At 43.4% G+C, this 15,146-nt stretch overlaps 1 protein-coding gene across 1 annotated transcript in view; it reads right to left on the bottom strand.

The window, feature by feature from the left end:
• kcnn1b (potassium intermediate/small conductance calcium-activated channel, subfamily N, member 1b) overlaps positions 1-14,218 on the bottom strand; it is a 45,161-nt gene extending 30,943 nt beyond the window's left edge. The window contains exon 1 of the mRNA XM_076278396.1: positions 13,109-14,218. Coding sequence (XP_076134511.1) covers positions 13,109-14,215 — 1,107 coding nt within the window. The 5' untranslated portion in view covers positions 14,216-14,218. The remainder of the gene's footprint in view (positions 1-13,108) is intronic.
• Between the last annotated feature and the right edge of the window lie 928 nt (positions 14,219-15,146).

The following is a 15,146-nucleotide window of genomic DNA, read 5'->3' as shown; positions in this document are numbered from 1 at the left end:
GGAGCTCTAGGACATATTACTTTACATTAAAGGAAACGTTTGCCTCAGTTAAAGGGACTCTGTGCCCTTAATGTCACCATGAATTACAACATTTTTAGACATTTGCCTTAGACTGAAAGGACTCGTAGCCCATTCCAAACTCCCTCAAAGGCTATATCAAAAAGCCAAAAGTGCAGGCTCCATATGTCACACACTTCTGTAGTAGTGGTGTTGACCTTTGCTTGCGACCTTTGCCCATTGAACATGCATCCCGGGTCACATGTTAAATATTCTCCATCCTGCTGTTAGAGCTTGAATTCTAAAGTGTTCTCCATACGGCGATCCCACTCACCATCCATGACTCAGAGCTTGGATAGAACACTAATTGGAGTCCTGTGGTCTACAGAGCTGCATTAATGTGGCAGCGACACTTGGGCAGACTTAATAAAAGATTATGGTTATGTACCATGAGTCTTCGCCTTGAGGGCAATTTGCTCGTAAAATTATGATATCATTATTTAGGAAAAGGCCTTTAAACTCCACTAAAAATAAGGGCTGTTTATATACTCAGCAACTACATTGATGACACTGATTACGAGTGTGTTTCATCAGAGGATCAATATCTACAGTTAGCAAAGCACAGCACTCACACAGGCAGTCATATAATTCAGAGTGGGACAGAGTATCAAAATGTAGCACAAATCCAGGTGCTAATCGCAACAACACTTATTTATCAAAAGTCATTTACAAGAGGATAAGCAACTCACCTACTTCACCTAACTCAACTTACCTCACTGAGACATATGAGGATATCCATTTTATGAGAGAACCTGCAAGGCCCTTTTATGCCCATAGATTTCATCATGGATAAAGTCATCAAACACTCTATTACACAGTCATTAGTCCAGCATAAGCCACGGTGGAGTGTTGATATAGCAGTGTATTAGCAGTGTAGTATTGTTTACTACTAATCTACTGCTAAAAGAGGGGATCCACCAAGAGCGCCTTGCAGCAATTGTTACGCAAGACCACCTGATAAGATGGCATCCGCGTTGCAGCGAGCGAGTGGGCAGGATGGGTTTCGGGGTTATTCCACGTGCCCGCAGGCATCGCTTGTCTGCATGAGCAGGTCGCGCCATCTGCGCCACCGAGCTCCGAGCCCTGGGGCAGCAACGTCGCTGCCAAAGCCATGCTGGGGCTTCGCTGGCACCGGCCCTGGTGTTGTATTTGGGCGGAGCAGGACTCCACATGCACGCCTCCGCACGTGGAGGAGGAGGATGGGAAAACCCCCTTTTTTCTGTTGTCCCTTTGAATGAGAGTTGAGGGGGATGGGGGGAAGGGAGGGGTGTGGGGGGGGGGGGCGACTCGCCAGAGAGAAAAAATGAAATCAATATCGAAATGCTAGATCCGCCTTATCGTCAAAGCCTAGATCTCTCTCATCTTGCGGGAGTCTGTTCGATGGATGTGTGTTCAGAGCCTAGCCTGCCGAGGAGCCGAAGGGGCAGGGTGGGGGTCATTTTCCATGTCTACCCTCCTACTAGGGACGCTGGACCCCACACAAAGCAGAGCCACAGATCCCTCAACTCAGATAGAGCTGCAGTGGTTTCGTTTAGCTTTCTCTCGCTGCCTTAAGAAGGGAGGAGATCCTGTCCATGTAGGTGGTCAACTCACCCATTCTGCTACAGAGCCCTGTATGCAAGTATGCACAGTGGATACATTATTGTTCTTTTAGCAATTTATGAAAAGATTAAAAAAAAAGATCTGGCTGCCACTGACTGGATGGTTATAGCTGATGATTGTAGCATGTACGCCAGTCTAGGTTGCCATGCCCTTCATCCTGACCAAAGTCAACAAGCCATGTCCACCCTGTTTCTCCAGAACAGACCATCTCAGGACAAACCAACTGGCTCCTGGAGCTCAACTCTGACAGCTGAAGAGTCCGCAATGACAAGTTCATGATGGCCCCTTGGGAGGCCCCTGTCCATACTGATAGAATATATATTTTACTGTTTCATTCGTCACTTCTGAAAAAAACAACTGCCACAGAAACAAACACTACTTCATCCCATACCGTACATGTGCTTCACCAAATAAATTAACATGCTTGTTTGGTCAGAAAATAGAAAGCGTACCCTCCTTCAGAAACCCAATTTGTTCTTCAGATCTGTTTATTAAAGCGAGTGACAAATATGTGTTAAGCCAGACTGAGGCAAAGGATACAACACTTCCTCAGCATTATTTATTTCCTCTTCAGTAGGATGGTTCCATGGCCTTTACTGCCCTGGGCCTGAATTTAACATTTCAGCTGCTTCTACAAAATGATAAGTTAAACATGTAGTTCAACAAACTGAACAAATAAACGGAATATTATGAGCATAAACAATACATGATATGATATAGTACATGATACTTTCCCCGAAGGTGGGAAACTTAGTGACAGAGACTTTCATTCACAAAGTTCAGAAGAGATGAAGTGCTGACATACAGTATGATCTGATTAGTGTTTTGGTAAACTAGATGTACCGCAGAGCGGTACAAAATATGACCGCCGCCCAGTCCAGCACATGTTTTCCACAAAAATAAGTCACGCTGAAAGGCATATATGATTCTAACTGTCTCACTGAATTGCATTATGCACACTCAATTCTCACTGGTATCTGCTAGACAACAAGTACCAAAACATGATTAGTTCATAGATTTCACATGTAATATACATTTTATACAACCCCACCCCCATCTTGCCTGTTCATAATTCTGAGAAATTCTTGAATTGTGTGCATGTGTGCGTGTACATGTTTATGTTTATGTGTGTGTGGGTGTGTGGGTGGGTGTGTGTGCGTGCATGTGTGTGTTTGCCTGTTTATGTGCCTGTGTGTGCATGTGCATGCATGTGTATATATGTCTACTGTGTGAGTATGTGTCATACGTAGGATTACTGTGAATGTATGTGTGTGCGTGTGTATTTGTTTATGCACATGTGTGCATATGGAATGGGTTTACATGACCCCTGGAGGCAAACATACGCAAAAAATTGGTCATCCTAGGCCGTACGGTTCTCAAGATATTCATAGAAAACTGTGTCTGCCCTACCCTCCTTTCGGGGGGTCCAGTCCAGCAGGGGGGGCTACAGATCAAAACGAAAAGCGATGGTTCCATGCTATCCATGTGGGGTTACATGCCCACCAAGTTTCGTGTACCCCGGTCTTTCAGTGTCCCGGGAATCCTTGTTGGTGTACGGTCACTAAATGTACACATATATTATTTTATTGTAAGGCCCCCCATGAATAAAAGTCCATGAAACTTGGCATGCATTCGGAGGGTGTCATAATGATCCTACACTTTCAATTTCGTGCAGTTTTGACCATGTCAGCCAGAGATATTGTGATGAAAACACCTAATGTTTGAAGTTTGAAGTTTTTGAAGTTTGCTGACGATACTGTTCTACTTTCCCTGCTACATGGTTCTGTCCAAGATCACGGGCCTGTCCTCAGTGAGTTTGTGGAATGGTGTGATAGGTCATTTTTGGAGCTAAATGTTACAAAGACCAAGGAGATGTTCATTGACTTCACTAAGCGTGGAGGAAGCAGGACTGCAACTACAATCCATGGGGAACCAGTGGAAGTTGTACATGAATACAAATATCTGGGCACTATCATTGATGACAAACTGCGTTTTGACTCTAACACAGAGGTGATTATGAAAAAATGTCAACAGAGGCAGTATTTCTTGAGGAAGCTTTACTCCTTTGGAGTGAACAGGAAGATTCTTAGCATTTTTTACACTTCCTTTATTGAAAGTATACTGACCTTTTCATCCATGTGCTGGTTTCACTCCCTCTCAGTCAAAAATAAGAAACACCTCCAGAGCATTGTGAACACATGTTCTAAAATCACCCCCCCCCTTACACTCCTGTCTGTCCTATTCTTTCTTTGTCTGTCCTATCTCATATTTTGTGTTATGTCTTATATGTTGTGTTATGTCTTATATGTCACTATGCCTGCATAGAGAAAATTGCCCCTCGGGGATAAATAACGTTTTTTGAATTGAATTGAATTGAATTGAATTGAATTGAATAATGTTTTGCTTTTTAATTTTTAACTAGGTGGCGCTATACATGAAATAAGTGGTAATGGGATAGGTTGACATGCCCCCTTAAGACCAACATACAAAAAAAAGGTGGACCTCCTAGGCCCTACGGTTCTCGAGATATTCACAGAGAACTGTCTCCGGCCACCTACAGGCCAGTTGGTGTATAGTAACATAAATTAATTTATTGTGTGGCCCCCCATGAACGGAATTCCACGAAACTTGGCGTGCATTCAGAGGGTGTCATAATGATCCTACACTTCCAATTTTGTGAAGTTTTGACTATGTTAGGTCACAGATACCTGCGATTACAACACCTCATTTTTACTTTTTTGTGTTTAACTAGGTGGCGCTATACATGATATGAGTGGTTATGGAATGGGTTGACATGGCCCTTTGAGATCAACATACAAAAAAAAATGGTCCTCCTAAACCCTACGGTTCGAGATATTCACAGAAAACTGTGTCTGCCCTACCCTCCTTTCGGGAGGTCCAGTCCAGCGGGGGGGCTACAGATCAAAACGAAAACAGGAGGTTCCATGCTATCCATGTGGGGTTACATGCCCACCAAGGTCATAATAATGGCTAAAGATTAAATCAAGTACAGGGTGGTCTGAATATTGTGAAAGAGAAAGGAGGAGTGAGGAAAAGAGGAGAAAGAGAACAGGAACAGGGCCTCTGTGTCACAGAGGAAGAAAGGGACAGAGAGAAATGTAAGGAGGAAAAGGGGAAATAAGAGAAGCAGAAGGAGACAGAAAGAAAGAAAGAAAGAAAGAAAGAAAGAAAGAAAGAAAGAAAGAAAGACGGATGGGAGAGGAAACCGAGAGCAGTACCCCCAACAGCAGAAATCGGACTGTTGTAGCAGAAAGTGTGCTACAGAGACATAAAGGCCTCACACTGGTTACATAAAACACCTCCACAGCAACTCGCATGGCATCACGTATATTATTTAACCAAAAGGCAGATTAAAATGGCCAATTTAGAGCTCTTTAAACATTTCACATGTGTATATCTTATGAATATGAAGCACTTGCATTCAGCAGACTTTTCATCATCTAAAAGCAGCCATAGTTGTAAAATATTTGAATTACGTTGACAGTCTAACTTCCTCTGTCTTAAATCAATATGTCCTGATGCAAAACAGAAGGCTAACATGACAATCACCCAGCAACACACTATTTTTGTCACAATGCAATCTGATTTCTTTTCACTCGCCACCACAGAGACGAGGGAAAAAAACAGAAGTGCAGACAGAGACAAAGACAGGACGAAAATAATTCTTCACCTCTTCTCGAAGAATGCTGAACGTTTAATTACCACGATTGGAAGAGGGGGAGATGGAAAAAAAACTCAACATTCACCACTCTTGTCTGAGTGTAGTGCGAAAGACATCTATTGTTTTGATATCGCAACAAAAGCGCTCATTTTTATTCCCTCATTTCCTGACAGCCGAATGAACAAGGACGCCAATTTCCCTCCCGGGGGCGGCTGCCCCCAAAAGAGGTGCTTTGTCTTATTTTCTTATTTTTTCTCAAAAATGCTGTATCAACAATGCAGGTCAAGGTAACCCTAAATGCTGTCACGTCACCAATCCCTAGACCTCACCTCACTCCAGAGAGTGGAAGACTTTTACCCCATTCTGTATTCTCTCACATGTTACAAACACCGTTCCCTGTGAGAGAGCCCTCTGACACTCAACTATCTCTCTGATGCTCTTAGATGTCCAAAACTGCACAATCAGCAGAATAGGGAAATCATGGATGCCCATATTATTTTCCCAGTTAAAGCACTTTGATGATGGGCCTCTAGTTCATTGATGACAGCGAAGAACAGAAACCTTTTACTACCAGACTGGTTCGCCATGTTAACTGGCTATTTTCTGTGTAAATGGAAATCAAATGCACAGAGACTAATCTGTATCAGACAAGGTTTTCATACCCACAACAAGGGGCAAACACTAACATGTTTTTCACACTAACAACACTAACATTAACCCTCCCCTCATCTATCAGATACAAGATACATCAGATTAAAGGCTTATAGTGTCTCAGAACAGACAGATGAGCTACAGATGAGGGGGTCTAATATCAGGGGTATTAGTGGTAATTACAACAGGTTTCTCTATTAGTGGTAATTACAACAGGTTTCTCAGATCCCACTGATGTAAATTAGTATTGGTGAAATGGCATCAGTCAAATGAATCAAATAGCACACTACTACAAGAATATGCAATAGGGTCCACTTCACTGTCATCTGTCTTAAGAGCTGAGTAAGACACAATTAATACATCTGTTTCCACAGCATTTAAAGTGGATTGGATTAGCAAACATTCTTTCTTTCACGGACATTCAATACTAGAGTTCATTACCCTGTTCATTACAAACATCTACATAGCACAGCCAAGTTGTGAATACACTCACTTCTCAACTCCAACAGGAAGCAGATAGTCACACCTCCACAGAACCTAATCATTTGAACGAGTCACTCACTACACTTCACACCCATTTTTCAGGAGTTCTCACTCCTGACAACACTCTCATGATTCACAGCGTGTGAGTGTGCACATCAGTGACGAACGGCAACGTCACTCTGCCAGGAGGATCCTTCTGAGCGATCATTCTGCCCTGTCTGTCTGTCTGTCTGTCTGTCTGTCTGTCTGTCTCTCTGTGTCCCGTGCCCCCTCCGCCAGTGGGCACCTCCGGCACATGTGTGGCCCCTCTCTCTCCTCGCAGGCCTCCTCCTACTTGTCCGCTCCGCAGTCCATAGCAATCCAATTTAAAAAATCTATTTTGACATTGAATTTGCACTCGCTCAGATCTCCCATCAAGCTCTCTCTATTCCTCACCAGGCCCTCTCGCCCGTAATGAAATGTCCACAACAAACCTGAGAGGTTATGATTGAATCTGTGACTCATAGCTTCCTTTTTAACACTACCCCTCCACACACACACACACACACACACACACACACACACACACACACACACACACACACACACACACACACACACACACACACACACACCTCATCCTCGTTCTCTTCACATCAAAATCTCATTCTTCTACTGAGCCATATTCTGCCCCATCTGTATCGCCATTAAGCTACTGCCGCGGGTGCTGCGTAGCCTCAGTGCCAAGCAGCCCTCAGTCAGTTTTGTGATAATTGTCAGTGTTGTTCGCCCGGCGACATAAACACAATCGACAAGGTGTCAATACCACTGCATGCTTAGGATGCAAACTGCAAGGTTGTTGTTGCTCTTCACGGGCATAATTATACAGGCGTCACGTAACTGAATCAGGGAATCATGTTGCTCCACACTGGTGTGAGTTTTGGGAGAGTTTGGCAGTGGAGGTTATCACCATTCTACTGCCCCACAGACAACAGACATTGATAGGATAACAGCAAGAACCAACCGAGTGAATAACCTAAGAGTCGTACCTCCAGGTGATCTCCTTAACAATACAAGAATTATACAAGTATAGTCCTAATAGTCCAAGTAAAGTTCTAATGATAGGCCTGGGAAATAAGCAGCAAGGTAGTGACTTCTGGGTATGTTTTTGCAACAGAATGATATTAGCACTGGCATCAGAGAGCGTGTGAGGCCGATCCAGCATGCAGTGTGTGTGTGTGTGTGTGTGTGTGTGTGTGTGTGTGTGTGTGTGTGTTTGTGTGTGTGTGTGTGTGTGTGTGTGTGTGTGAGAGAGAGAGAGTATGTGTGTGTGTGTGTGTGTGTGTGTGTGTGTATGTTTGGGTAGTACTGATGAGTTTTGTGTTTGGGAGCACTATGGCATTCGCACGCCCTGAGAAGTCAGTGTACAGTGAAAATGGATTGTCTGTCTACTGACCTAAAAACTTATACATTTGCATGCTCACAATCTCTGCCTCAATCTGAATCTGAAGCATTGCTTTGGGTACATCATCATTGTCAGTTGGCCAATGTATAATTTTCATTTCTTCATTATTTAATTCTTGGTACAGAATGTTGCATAAAAATTGTTGCCAATAGCAATGGAAAACCAGAACGATAAAAATGGATCTTTTGATAAATCAATGACAAGTAAGTATTTTAAAGATGAACATCTAATGAGTTTTATAAGGAATAAACAATCAATCATAGAAAATGAGTTTGAGTGAATCTTCAACAACATATCAGAGAAATGTTACAGTTTACAGACTTCGGTCCACTAATGAACTTATATTTCTGTGCATACCAAACATCACCAGAGCAAGAGTTACTATGATAAAGAATTCCTGGCATGTCTCAAATTGGTGCAGCAACAGAAAGACGGTTGAAAGGAAATCCTGGAAGGTAATGGGGAATTGTTCTTTGCACACTGTCATCCATCACTCTCCAACAAACTCTATTTCCATTGTTACTGGGTCCACTAGGACTTAAAGTCAATAATGTAAAAAACCCAAGTCAAGGTTCATATCCTAAGCACATTGAAAAGACAAAAGCCCTAAAAACAACAACTCACTATTACAGGGCTACACTTTCAAAACACACTTATCTAACCGTATGACTGACAAAAGACTACATGGCCACAGAATATGCATACAATGAAATGAGACAAAACTGCTTAGGACATCACCAGCAGTAGATGGTCAATCAATTGTAGGACATTTATAGTCTACCCAGATTATGGCCTTTGAGAAAACAGGTCTAAGGAACTGCTATGGCAGACTCAGGCAACACTTTTTCCCCTGCAATATTTTTAATGAAATTAAGCGCAGTGCCTCAATTTCCCTGTGGAGCAACACTAAAAATTGCCTCCATTTAAATGGATTTTTGCCTTGAAAGGAAATGGCTTGTGAGAGCAAATAAATACATCGGGAGAGACACCCTTCAAGTGGAAAAATAAGAAGCCAAATAAAAAACACACACACACACGCACACACAAAAACACGGCAGTCACAAAACAATCAAAAAGTGGCACCTCACACAGCTTATCGGTTGACTTCAACAGCACTCCAGCATGGCACTGCAGCAGCTCCGAGCAGTAAAATCACTGCCTTTGCACCTAATAACTCCTGGCATAAGCGACTTGAGAGTGCATGTTGGCTGTTGGACTTAACAGATTTCGGGCTTGTATGCACTATACATTCCATAACAGTGCCCCTGAGGAATGGCAATGGCACATCACATTCCGGTCACCATTGTTTGTGTTTACAGACAGTGATCGGAATACATTACTCTTATGTAAACCATATCTGTTTGAATTCATGAACTTATGGATGTGGCAGTCTATGACGTCCATACCATGTCTTCATCAAGACACCAAGGCATTACTTGGTGTGTTGTAAAAGAAATGGCAAAGAAGACATCAAAGTAAACTGTATCAGACAGTTTTTTGAGAGCAATCTCTCTTCGATTATACTCCAACCAAATATTTCTCTTCTCAAAGAAAAGTGTTTAGACTTAACCTTGACAGACACAGCTTAGAAGTTATGACATTATACATTTTAACTTCATAATTAATGATTCGTCTGGTCAGCATGATGATGAAAAAGACCCATTTGAAACCCTGTGTATGGTCACGAAGCTGTGCTGCACCTTCTCAATGTCCAGCATTGACACGTTCATGTGCAATACAAATGATGACATGCGGTTACTGAGGGACATGATAAAATGACCATCACCTAACTGCACATGCAATATCTACTACCCTCAGCCAACATGGGGCTGCAGAGGGATTATTAAGTGAAGCTAGTGCGCTCAACTCTAAACAAGTCCAGCTGCCTTGCTTTACCCTCGGCTACATTACCCAATGTATCTCTCTTGTCTTAAAAATTATGGAGTGGAACAAGAGACAATTGAGTTGACTAACAACTGTTTAATGAAGCAAAAATGTTGTGATGACAAAACAAATGATATATCACACGATTTGTAGCTCTCCAGCTTCTAGTAGTGCATCTGCTTATGCACTGTAATATTAACACAAAATCCAGCGACTGAGTGTGTTCGATGAAAGGAGCGAGTTGAGAACTGTGGGTTGGTGTTTGGTGAATACGTATGGTGCCATTAGAGAATTAGCTCACCCTCAGCCATTTACTGCAGTGGCCGTGGAGGGAACAAGAGAATATATTTTTTTAAAATAATAAAACCATCCCCGACCCAAATGCATCATGCATCACATCATTCACAGTGTCCTAACTTCAGACTGAACTGCTTCCAGGAGTCTCCCATACACAATGATTATATTGGACGAGAATCACTGGAGCTCTTTCAATACTAATAAATGCTGGAGAGGACAGGGAAATGGGGGGGGGGTGAAGAGTGGGGGGAGCCAATTACACTTTCCACAAATTACACTTGATTAACCAGTACGAGAACAGCTGCAGTGGCAAAATACCAATGGCTGAGGCCACGGCTGTGTGTGTGGATGTGTGATGAAATCCCCTCAAACGAATGTTATTTTGCATACATGTAAAAAGCCATGTAATGCTATCTCATGTCCCTCATTTGCAACACTGTGCCATAAAGGACCCCTAAAACACCTAGCTCAACCAAACCCCATACTGTTTTCACATCTATTACAGTTTGACAATTGGCCATAGACTGTATCAGGAAGAGCTTTTTTCTACACTAGCAAAAACAGTCACTGTCAAAATTGTCCATTGTCCTTTAATTTACTTTGTTTTGGATACGATCACCCAAGGACACAAAAATGCTAACGCACTAGTGGGTCTGTGCATGAGCAGACTTTTAACCCTCCATACTGATAGCATAGCTTATGTGTTGCGCTGTCGTGTCATGCCCTCCAGAGACAGACAGGTGGACGTGTTCGGAGTCAGACGAGCAGGAAGGATTTTCCCTGGCAGCCTACAGTATGGCTGACACGCACTTCCTCTCTCCATGTTTACCTTCGAGGTGTCGGCTCTGTTTACCCTCGCACTGTTCAAGTCTGGGTAAACATGGCCTCCTTTTGTAACCGAGAGACTTTAAAGACTTGTCTACCACGGAAAAAAATAACAGTTCGGAAAAATCTATTGTTTTGTCAGTGTTTCCCCCTCATGATCGAAATGGTAATGACCAGCAACCATCTAAAATCAAGAGGCCCAGGGCTCTATTCTGGAAGATTATTGAGGAATAAATGAAATACCCTGAGAAATGTGTAGATCTAATTGTGGTTACCAATTACATATTCAGCTATAAATTATTCAAAATCTCTAAAATACCATCCTGGTAATGTTCGGCCAGAGTAAGATTGTGAAAACCACATTTATCTTGTAACATTGTAGCTGACTATGACTAAGCTGGGCAGATGATGTAAATTTCACTGCAAATTATAGTTGTCATTCAACTTAAAGTGACAAACTCTGCATGCATGCATTCATGCATACACACACACACACACACACACACACACACACACTCACAAACACAAAGACACACACACAGGATCACTCACACAGTAGATATCACTCTAAATTTGTTCATATGATGGACCCTTTCTTATCCTTTTCAATATTCATGAAACCAAAGCATCCTCACAAAAAACCTGTGTGTTTTGGACAGTTGATCCCTACTCTCCACAACACCTTTATTATGTTCCTAATGATTCAAAAGACTGGGCTACTCTTTATGTGTCTGTAATGGACAGAGCCATTGTGATAAAAACAACAAATTTGATGACAATGGTTTATAGGACTACATGTTTAAACTAAAATGTTTAATGTACAGTACCTGTACAATGCACGTCTCTGTTTATCAGTGAATATCTGTGATGAGGTAAATCACATCATATTCTCCAGAAAACACCTCTCTCACCATCATGATACTGACACAGGCCTCATTAAATTAGCTAGTATAATCACTTTTTGTTTACTGTAAGAACAGAACAAACCCTCTCACCTAAATGTTTGACTTAGGCCTACCCATTGCATGGCTATTGCAAAGTAATGTGGAAATATCAGAAGAAAAGGTAGGGCGGAAGAGACAAATATGACCAACTGCATAAAAGAAGGGATACACTTGTTAACAGGGTAACCGGTACTGAAACAGTTGCTTTACAGTGAATCATTCACACAAGAATGAATAAATATGGGTTTCAAAACAACAAATATCTGCTCATAAATATCATTTTTTCTCAAGAGTCAAGACAGGTGTGTGAAACTCGGGATAGCTCATCAGAGTCGTGTTACATTAAAACATTACTCAGACGCTGACATGGCGGTGTCACCTACACAAACCCAGTAGAAATATCAGGCTATTTTTTATAGAAGTTAAACACGTGCCCTAGCCACCATCTGATTCGCATACTTAGCCTATACTTTTTTCTTTAAACTGCCTTTCTGGCTATTCAGTTCTCATCTGATCACTTAATTAATTTAAATAGAGGATAAATATAGCTAACATCCAGTGGGCTAGAGTGTCCTATGTTTTAACAGTACGAAATCAACCAAAGTGCCAAAGACAATCTGCGTCCATTCAGGTCCTCGTTCTGGAAGCACAACTGGGTAATTAAAAGAATGCTTGATATGGAACAGCTCATCTCCCCTGTGCTCGCATATAGGCTATAGCCTACTTGACGCTAGAATTATCATCTTAAACGACGGAAATGAAAAAAGAGCCAATAAACGAAGGGTGAAACATAAGTAAACAGGAGTAGAGACGCGATGCATCTTAGTAGAGACAAGCGCCATTATACAGTAGGCTATACAACGCAGCCTGTTGAAATTTCCAGACGATATGAGCTTTCCGTTCACTTGATAGGCTATATGCAGTGATGTCGCACGATGATTCTTGTGGCGAAACATATTGCTTCAATTAATACACATTACATAGCCAAAACATTTATACATTTATGATATCCTATTACGTGTGAACAGACGATGCTCACTGAAAAGCCTACACGCGTCAGGCTCCGCAATCCTTCCATTAGCTACCTGTTAATCGCAAACTTTAAAGCAACTAACACGCAGCTTTCAGTGCGTTTACAAAGGTCACGTATTTAACCAGGTGACATGTGCAATCCAAAATAAATTATTAGGTTTGGTTTAGATAAGAGCTGACAGGGCTGTGTATGAAATTTTAATTTACCTTCTGTCCTCTGCTACTCTGCGTCCCCTCTTGCAGGTGGTTTTCCAACCACAACCGACTGTCGGTAGAGTGAGGCCGGCCGCTTCTGCTGCTACTTTCCGCAGATGGGCTCCTCACTCCCTGGCATCTGCTGTGAGGACAGTTGGCGGACTGGTGGCAATGTCGCGGACAAGACGGATAATGTTCACCAGTTCTCCGGCCGTCACTGTTACAGGGGTGATGCCAGTGTGCATGAGAGTCTGGCTGTTGATACTGCTGTTGCTGCGGCAGAGAGAAGTGCTGGTGTCTGCTCAGCTCCCGCGATCCATTGGCGCAGCAGTTTGGATGACTGCTTCCAACCAGCCGTTGCTGTTGAACCTGCAGCGGAGCCGGTTGCGCGTCTCCCGGCTGAAATAAAACTACTTGCTGGCTCCCGTCACTCACCCGACATTTACCAAGGCTCGGTGATCTCGGAGAGTTTGTTGCCACCGAGGAACAGGGAGCGCTCTGCTGATGTAGCTTGTAATGGTTGTGGTGGTGGTGCTGCTGTTGCTGCAACAGCTGGTGATGCTCCCTTCTGCAGTGGCACGCGTGGTGCTCCTGTTGGCAATTCGCAGCTTTATGCCACTGATCTCCTCTAGCCTGACTTCGAGAGTACAGCTCAGGAGAATTGTGGGCGCACCGCAGTGGATGGCGTTGGCAGCTGGAGTTTCCCTCTTCGGGCAATCTTCCATACGTGTCCTGGTACACGGGTAGCTCCGCCTGCGGCTCTCCAGTGGTGCCCAGACCTTGTTGACGACCCCAAGACTGGTGGTGGTGATGGTGCAACTTGCCGCCCTGCTCTGAGTGCCTATGGTGATCTCCGGGACTTTTAGCCGCTGGCGAACCGCCCCGCTGCAGTTCAGTGGCGTGACAGGTTTCCTGGGTTAGAGGGCTGGGCAGTTCCTGTTGACTGTGTCTTGATAATGTGGAGACCCGCGGCTTGTGCGTTGGAGGTGGTGGCGGCAAACTGCACGCCGGGGCGACTTGACTCAGCCCTGCCTGAGGAGGTGGAGTTGCACTGCTCTGCGCGCCCGTCAGCTGCTGAGTGGGTGCCTGGTTCCCAACTCCCGAGCAGTGATGCTGCATCCCCTCAACACCTGCGACGGTCTCTGACTGCGGCTCCGTGTTGCACTGATCCGACACCCCTTCGCTGCGTGCAGCCCCAGTTGAGTCGAGGCGGCGCGTTTCATTGGTAGGTTTGACCAGGACCAACCTCATCACGTCACAGAGTAGTTACAGGGAACACCGCCTTCATCAGAAAATAAACCCCCACGACTTTCGTGAATGAACCCCCAAATAGCAGCGAACAGCCTGGTGGCAGTGGCTGAGTGAGTAAGGGGATGTAAAGTTTATGAACTTCTACAACCGAAATCATTTCAGCCTTTTCCCATATGAGTAGTTAGTCACAAGTCAATAAGTTAATAGTTAATAGTTACCAGTTCAGATGGGCACATATGGCAATCACCTGGCAGATGAAAAGCTGTTGTAGAATAGAAAAAAATGAGGAAGAGGTGGTCTGTTAAATAATGGTATCCTTCCTATTGGTTAGTAAAGGCCTGTCAAGGATCTCTTCATCGACAAGTTGCTCTTCATTTATGCAAGTCTCATCCTCAGTGTCATAGGCAACATCCACAAACGCCATGATTTGTCCCCACCATCGTAAGCCTGTAAAAGAAGAGACGCAGAATACACAGTAAATACACTTAAAAAAAGTTAAAGACAACATATAGATTTTGTTGTTTGCGGCTTATATTACCATCTTTTGACCATGTACCATCCAGTCAATATCAGTGAATGTCTCTGCCCGTATTTCACAAAATGAGAGCCTGGCAAAAGCTGCAGACGCACTAGGCACCCTGCTTGAATAGAGCAGGGAGAAAAACAACTATCAACATCTTTCTGGGCGAGGACAAAGAGATGATAGCTTCAGGGTAGTGGGCAAGTAGAATGCAGCGCTATATTTGGATGTGGCAGATCTCTGTCATTAAAGCCAGTGGTCAGTGTCATAATAGGTCAA

This window comes from Alosa pseudoharengus, unplaced genomic scaffold, assembly GCF_046254945.1.
Source record: "Alosa pseudoharengus isolate Yale_2024_CS ecotype anadromous, Long Island Sound unplaced genomic scaffold, YU_APseudo_1.1 YU_APseudo_1.1_scf_11, whole genome shotgun sequence".
Taxonomy (NCBI): Eukaryota; Metazoa; Chordata; class Actinopteri; order Clupeiformes; family Clupeidae; genus Alosa; species Alosa pseudoharengus.
Note: the sequence above shows the minus strand (reverse complement) of the source record. Positions and strands in the feature narration are given on the sequence as shown.